At 41.3% G+C, this 8,480-nt stretch overlaps 1 protein-coding gene across 1 annotated transcript; it reads right to left on the bottom strand.

Moving 5' to 3' along the window:
• Positions 1-4,286: 4,286 nt before the first annotated feature.
• On the bottom strand, positions 4,287-7,675 carry ednrbb (endothelin receptor type Bb). The gene is made up of 7 exons (XM_063214483.1): positions 7,244-7,675; positions 6,929-7,041; positions 6,478-6,682; positions 5,786-5,932; positions 5,528-5,661; positions 5,303-5,411; positions 4,287-4,872 (listed from the first exon to the last, which is right to left on the bottom strand). The coding sequence occupies exons 1-7, from the start codon at positions 7,673-7,675 to the stop codon at positions 4,774-4,776; spliced, it is 1,239 nt and encodes a 412-aa protein (XP_063070553.1). The 3' UTR covers positions 4,287-4,773.
• Between the last annotated feature and the right edge of the window lie 805 nt (positions 7,676-8,480).

The following is an 8,480-nucleotide window of genomic DNA, read 5'->3' as shown; positions in this document are numbered from 1 at the left end:
GCAGCAGTTTGTCACGGGCAGGCAGGCAGGCAGACTCCCCTCTTCGCCAGTAGGCATCAGACCAACACTCCTGCAACACTACGATACTGTACATAATTGCCATATGGACAGGCAGTTTGAGAGCCAGACTGAAGTCTAAAACAGCCTGCTGGGCAGATTCCCCAGATAACTAAATGAATATTTTATCTCATTTCCATCTAATTTGCACCGATTTATTATAAAGAACTGCAAATTGTAATTAATTTATATAACACATCAAACACAGGTTCGCACTTTGATTTTTGGGGCTTGTTTTTGGATAACTCTTTGTGTCTGTAATCCTCTTGTTTTGCCCCAAGTCTGTCTCTGTGCACACTCCACATGCAAGAACATGTCCAAAATAGACCACATACAGTAACCAAGCACTGACACTGCACACAAGAAGAGAGAGAGAGAAAGAAAGAGAGGGGGAGAGAGAGCACAAGGCTTGTCTGTGTCACTCACTGTCTGTGTGTTCCCAGTGAGAAATCTCCTTACCTGCTACCCTGCTAGTTAATTAATTTCACACTGTTTAATTAAATGCAGAGGCAGGGGAGTCTCATTGGTACCCGGGGACGTGATATCTAGGTCTTATCTGCTTAGAGATTACTTTGAGGCAAGTGTCAGACTGCTGTTTCTCTCTCTCTCTCTCTCTCTCTCTCTCTCTCTCTCTCTCTCTCTCTCTCTCTCTCTCTCTCTCTCTCTCTCTCTCTCTCTCTCTCCCTTGTTTAAGGATGACACGAATATCGCACCATTTGTTAGCAGAGACTGTTTACTTTAGAGAAGCTTTTTCCAGCCAATTGGGAGTACAGTTTCCCACATGAAAATGAGAGAAAAGACACATATAACACCGTCTTGGGAAAAGCAGTTATTGCTGTGGTGAAGAGAAAAGAATGCTACCAGATGCTAGTTTCACAACACAGAGAGAAATAAACACGGCCAGTCAGGCTGTCTTATCGTCTTTTTGTCCTCAGTTTGATGTTGAGGTTAACGTTCAGTGACAGTCGTGCTGCCAAAATCTTTAAGACCTCAAAGGCATTTTATAACAAAATAATCAGATTAAATCTCAGCCCAGACATGATCCCAGGCCCAATCACCTCCATTCGATTGAGGACAAGGAGGCTTCAGAAGCTCAAACGTGCCCTTCAGCTCAACTTTACTGTAAGAAAAAAATATGATTCCCAGTCATGCACCGGAGTTCAGCCCAGAACAGAAAAATCTAAAGACAACGTGGATTTGTTGGCCGTTAACCATACATTACAGTCATTCCCTGTCATCAATAAGGTCCATATAATTTGCATGGGGACGTTTTTCAGCTACAACGCTAACAACACAGAAAACAGGAAGCAAGAAAAAAAACATATGTAGGCTGTATAAATGCATACGTATGTACATAAAATGTACAGGTACCGTGTATATGTACGGTACAGTATGGTGCCTGCAATTGTACGGATCACTGCAATTCTAAGATGTAATCATGTACAGTATGTTATAAAAGGAAACATGTTTAGTGGTATGACAATTATTACCATCATGGGTTTATACATTTGAATAGTTTGAAAATGCTCAATATTCACCTAATTATAAAAAGATCTCAGATGTCACTTTATGTGCAGTCAAGAGGCCTGACCTGTCACCTGCAGGTCACTCGCTGGATGAATTCGTTAAATCAAGAGTGAAAGACAGGATGAGCCCACAGAAGAAGGTCACAACCACTCATCAAAAACATAGGCTACTACAGTACATCCTGTATACAGTAATAATACTGTATACATAGTAGCCACAGTACAACAACCAGTATTAATTCTAGACTGATTTGTGAATTCAACTTAGAGCGTGTAATTGTACACTTTTATAAAGCATACTGCATATGGCTTCACAGTGTTCATTTCATCATGTAAAGAGTTGAATTCAACACTAACATCTAGTAAAATCAATCTCTATTCTCAGAATACTGTTGAATTAACACTACTTCTTTATACCGTGTAGAACTTTCCTCATTTTTATCCTCTTTAGGTAGAGCCTCACGCGTCTGAGAATCCTGTTCCCTGTCAAGAAAGACACAAATAAACCACATCAGCGAGGATTATAGCTCCGCGAGGCCAATCAGCTACACATCAGTTTCACACAGTGTAACAACAAGTTGGACAGATTGATCAGAGCCTGCATGCTGTAAAAAAGAAAAAAAAACAGGCTCCGACAAAAACACAGATTTTGAAACCTTCCAATCTATGCAGGGCCTTGTCCTGTGACAGGCCTATCAGGTGTTCTACTAAAACACCCCCCCCCCCCCCCCCCCCACCCCGCCATCCAGACACACCACACTCATCCCCACTCACCCCCCGCCTCCCCCTGACCCCATTCTGTCATCCCACTTCTTTTTGCTTTTCCCACTCACTCTCAAGTCTTCCATAAAGTGTCCCAATGCACAACACATGTAACAATGCATTATAAATAGGCCGTCATCAATCAGTCATTCAGCGCTGAGCTGTGGAGGGAAGGGAGGGGATCCACTGACGTCTTCCAATTTCATACATTTCCCTTTGTCGTGATGACTGCTTTCTGCACAAACATAAAGTGAGCACACTCTCTCTCTCTCTCTCTCTCTCTCTCTCTCTCTCTCTCTCTGTCTCCTTTCTCGTCTCCTCACTGGGGAAAAGCGGGCTATGTCCTAATCATTTTCTCTCATTTGCACAGTTCTGACATGCGTTGGAGAAGGAAAAAAAAGGAACAGTTTTTTTTTTCTTCCTTTTTCAGGGAGACAAGAAGCTTCCTGTTTGAACCAAGGGTTTTGTGTGACTGCCACCCTCCTAGCAATCTTCCACACACCTGGCGAATCTGTTTGATATGATGAATAGTTGTGTTTGCTTGAATAACCTTCTCAGATGTTGAATTCAGAGCCCAGCAATCCTGTAGCGTGTGTGTGTGTGTGTGTGTGTGTGTGTGTGTGTGTGTGTGTGTGTGTGTGTGTGTGTGTGTGTGTGTGTGTGTGTGTGTGTGTGTGTGTGTGTGTGTGATTCAGACGGAGTCACCCACGCGTATACGTCCACAATACACATTTGTAAGTAGTGCAATGACGTAAGGCTCCAGATCAAGACAGCGCCTGAGGATAAGAGTATCATGCGGCTGTGAGGTTCACGCCAAGACCAGATGTTCCACTGACGACAGCCGACGGCTCTGCCATTAGACCATCGCTGCTGTCTTCACACCTGTCACTGATGACACGTCTGGAGGATTCACCCTGTCTATGGCAACTCATCGCCCACCATCAACCTTTTGAATTGACAAAAGACAGAAAACTGGTCACCTTCACACATAAACAAATCAAAACAAAACAAAAGCAAAACACAACACAACACAGAGGTTGCCCTTGAACTTGAAGTGCTGAAAAGTGGAGTTGATAGCAGCCTTGGGCTAAGCGTATTATGAGAATAAAACGTACGGTAGGCTATATACATGTAGATACATAATATTTCAGCAGCATAACCCAAGCAAATTCAGTACTGTCAAGTGAGCTATTTACATAGAAGTAGATTAACTTCAGTGCACTTGAAGAGGACTTCTGTTTACAATTGCAGCTGTGTAAGTCTATTAAATTTATAATAGTCTATTAAATTTACTGTAATTTACTCTCACACAAAAAAATGTCTTTGAAATACTGTGGGTATTTCACGTAGGATACATACTGACAAATGCATATGACTACAACACTTTTGATACCAAAACAGCAGTCTAAAACCTGTTTATGTTTAGTATGGCTGAGTCGATTCCAAAAATCCATTAAAAAGTCCCTACTTTCTTTCCCATTCAATTTAAAAACATCAACCACAAACATTTCTTTTTCTTCCTGCTGTTCTCAAGGACCAGCCTTATCAATAATTTAACTAATCATCAAAAATTACTACATAGGCCGAGACTTATGTATTTCAAAGCTGTATACATTGGGGAGGCACTGGGTGAGAGGGTGTTATGATTTCAACAGCTCCACTACTTGTTAACACTGTGAGAGCAATGTTACAGAGGGGGAAATACACAACGAAGTCAAGCCTAACAACTTTACATTAGTGAAATGGGCCATTCTTATATCAGCCAGAAATAAGCTTTGGCTATATTATTTAAGCGTTAACATGCACATGCTCTGCATACAGCACTTGTAAAATAAAATTGGTTCTTTGTTTGAGGAAATGAGCAAAAAAACTCAATAAATGGATGAAACAAGATGAAAAACCCACATCCATTACCTCAGTCTCTCTTAGATCCTCGTTTTTATTTGAGATTTTTGCTGTTGTTTTGTTTTTTCCATATACATGAAAAAGTACATCAAATCATAAAACAGTTACAGATTAAACAGCAGTCATTTTGAGTGCACAGTCTTACTGTGAGAAGCAACACATTCATGCAACATGAAAGCATCTGCATCAAACATCGCTCCTCATGAAACCTTCATGGGCCTGTCATGTTCTGATTATGTACGCCACATATACTTCATAAACAGTGCCACGTCGCAATTTTCAAAGTCAACACACACACACACACTCACAAAACAATCCGAAAGCACGACATAAATAGTTAACAAATCTGCCAAAACACAAATAAAAACTTCAGCATAATTAGATTTTACATTCAAATGTGTAAAAAAGAAACACACAATGACAATAGTGTTGGTGGGGGGGTGAAAAAGCCCCTAAACTGTAGTGACAGTAACACGTTGAAAATGAGGCAGTGACATCTTTCATGTGTCAGGCCTTGCGTTAGTTACTCTGGGGCTTGTCCATTGCCCTTCGTCTTCTCCAAGGTCTGGATCTCATCTGCTGTTGCCGTCTGAGGTGATGTGTTGCAACAAGGCAGACAAGCCTGTAGAAACGACAGCAAGGTTACATGAAGTCTTTGTTCCCATGCATTGCCTAAAAACAGCACATCTGCAACCATGTCCTACATTTGAGTGAAAGCCTGAATTAAAAAAAAAAAAAAAAGGGGGGGGGGGTGGTCCTGTCATCTTTCACAGCATGATCCTACTGAAAGGGTGCTGTGGTGTGTTGTAAGCCGGTTTACACCTGAATATTGTCATCTCTAAGGATACAACACTTGTGAGTGCATAGTTCTTCAAGGTCAATGAGGCAGAATGGGATCTGGCAGAGGATCAAACAGCATTCTAGAATATTACCCCTCTCTCTCTCTCTCTCTCTCTCTCTCTCTCTCTCTCTCTCTCTCTCTCGTAGCGTGGCCAGTAATAACTAACAGGAGCACATCAAAGCACAAAGATTATAAACACATTTGGTGTTACCTTGAAATGTGCCTTGAATCTCTTGCTCACAGCATATAAAGCAATTGGGTTCATGCAAGAATTCGCAGAGGCCATGTTGATGCCAATGTAATCCAGCACGAGGAAGGCACTGGTTGAAAAGGGTAGAATAGAGGAATAAAATTAGGTACAAGCCAGAGTATTATTTGTTGTGAAAAGCAGAGCTATACATAGCTACCCGCACACACTCTTCTCTTCCTTCCTTACCTCAATAAATCACATCTGTGCGGATCTTTTTCGTTATAAATAGTCAATTTCAGGATTCTGCTGAGGTGCAATGGTAACCAGCAAATGGCAAACACCAGCACCAGACTGAAGACGGTCTTCGCCACCTCCCTTCTCTGTAAGATATATGAGATATGAGCATGGGGTGTTTGAAATGCATCGTGTGGCCTCTTGCGATGGGCGGCGAGGGCGGCCGGTTGAGCGGCCGGGCATGTCCAGGTAGAATGAAAAACATCTTACCTGTTTGATATGGTCATTAAAACCAATCTGTGTCCTACTTCTCTTCAACATCTCACAGGTCATAAGAGTATAAAAGAGTCCGGTGCAAGCCAGCGGCATACAAAAATAGATTCCGAAGAGCCACCAGTCCTTGGCTGCCTTATAAAACTGAAAAAGAGAGAGAGAGAGAGAGAGAGGAAACACATTTCACAGATGCGCCCAGTGTATAATTGACTTTGTGGAAACTGTGGCCGATGAGCGAGCGCGCTCAGTAGAGCTCCTCTTGACACAGACACTCTGAAATTGGGACAGGGTTGCAATGGGCTTCCAGCAATTGCACTCTGCTCAAATTTATATCATGGCAACAGTCCTAGTATATCGACTTTGTTCATGGCCATATTTTTTTCCCCTTCTCTCCTGGGTGTGTTTGAGCAGTTTTTTTTTTTTTTAAAGCAATGTTGTCTGGATAGTTTCTGAAAACAAGCTAAGTCATAAAAATCACACACTGTTAAGTTTTATACTCTGAGAGGCAAGGAAGCCTAGCAATGACATAAAACCAGTGTATTATAATAATAATAACAAAACCCATTTAACTTAAATAAGCGGAAAGGACAGACTGTTCAAATGGGAAAAGACTTTTAGCATCATTACGGTGCTTAATAGCTGCATCATGAATTCTGTAAATAACACAATAACACAATACGGTTATATACCTGCATGAATGGTGACAGTTGTACGGGGTGAAGGAGACATATCCTGAGATGCTTTCCTTTATAGTCCATTGCCATCATGCTGAAACCAACTGCTTCCGGCACAGCGAGCAGGATAGATACGATCCATATTAAAGCAAGTTTAACGGCTGTCCTCTTTGGAACACCCAGGCCTCTGATAGGGTTTCTGGAGGCTACAACACGGTATCTAAAAGGAGAGAGAGAAAAAAGTTAAATCAATGACCACTGAAAAACAGAGATGGATTGTAATATTCTACTTGTCTTGAAGCTCAATATAATGATGTCTATGCTCATATCAAGTAAAAAAAACTTGTCATATAGAGGCATGTTTCTATAGGCCTATAGATTACACTTCTGGTAGGCCTATAGCCTATTCCTACACAGAAGGTTGTCTACAAAAATAAAAATAAAGAAACACAACAATATTTCTTACCTGTCTATGCTTAGTGCACATAGACTCAAGACTGTAATTCCAACAGATGTTTTCTGAATAAAAGGCAGTAATTTGCAAATGGCTACACCAAATGGCCAATCCTCAGCCAGAAGCTGCAACAGAGGAAAGAGCACAGTAATATAGCAAGTTCCATCTATTACAAAATCCACTGACATTGGAGTTTTTATATATTTTTTTTATATAAATGCATTTTGACCAGGCATGAAATGACAAATAGTGGGTGATTCAATAGCCTGCTGTGACACGCAATCTGACAGACAACATAATACATTATTTAACAGCCAATGTGCTCACCTTATATGTATTGACAGGTATGGCAATGACAATGTGCACAAGATCTCCCAGTGCCAGGCTGCCTATTAGGATGTTGGGCCCACTCCGCATGCCCTTGTTCTCATAAATAATTCGCAGGAGAGCCAGATTACCTGTCATCCCCGTGATGAAAACAAAACAAGACACCAATGTGTTGATGTACTTGAACGCTACTTTGATCCTGGTTGGCCCTGAGCACATAGGAAAAGGATGGTGCCGCTGCCGCCCAGGGGGTTTTAGTGAAGTGAAGTTTGCAGCGCTCAATGATGTGCTATTTTGCTCCTTTCTCTGATATGTCCGTGAGACTGTTTCATTGATGTCATTGGAGGTCTCCTGGTGTGTGCTCTCATCTAGAGGTAGAGTTGAAATTACTTGGGCCAGCAGGAAGAATATGAAAATAGATGTACATTCCATAGTCAGTTTTTTATTGATTCCAAAACAGTTTTGAAAGCGCAAGCCACAAATTCCTGAGGAGAGAGAAATAACAATAGCATTTTAAGTGATAGCATGGAATAAAAAACAATGACAATAACCACTGAGTGTTTAAACTGCACAATTTGCAAAAAAAAATGTACTCACCAAGGCCTATTTGTTGTGAGACAGAAAAATCAGTCCTACTACATGTCTAAATCCCCCGTATTCTTCGTTGTTGATGCAAATCTGACTGCACACACAAACGTGGCGTGTAACTTTTATAGGGAAAGAAAGGTGCTGCTGAGTCATAAACCTGTCATCCCTTCGACTCCCATCCTGTCTGCTTTAATACACTACAGTTGCGACAGGGCAGGCAGCATACTGTATATCAAATGTTCCTCCCCATTACTCTTGCGTATTCAATGTCTTGGTGGAATGGGGAAGTTAGAAAATGCTTGTAGATACTACACCACAGATATTACATGCAGCTCTTTCATACATGTGAAATGAGATGGCATCAAACAGGCTTTATTAGATGGATGGAAAAGAACAAACAAACACTGTTTAAGTAAACTAGTGCAGAGCCTGTAAGTGCTCGTGTTGTGTATTCTACTTTATGACTTTAATGGTGTAGTCCAGTGGTTTCCAAAGTGGGATCCGGGGACCCCTGGGGGGCCGAAGGGATGCTAGGGGGGACATGGCACGTTAAAAAGTAGGCCTAGCAAAACAAAACCAAAACATTGAATAAATTGAACTAAATCTATATACATTTTAACGACTGTTAGAATTTTCTTATTTGCAATGT

Source organism: Engraulis encrasicolus, chromosome 13 (genome assembly GCF_034702125.1).
Source record: "Engraulis encrasicolus isolate BLACKSEA-1 chromosome 13, IST_EnEncr_1.0, whole genome shotgun sequence".
Classification (NCBI taxonomy): Eukaryota; Metazoa; Chordata; class Actinopteri; order Clupeiformes; family Engraulidae; genus Engraulis; species Engraulis encrasicolus.
Note: the sequence above shows the minus strand (reverse complement) of the source record. Positions and strands in the feature narration are given on the sequence as shown.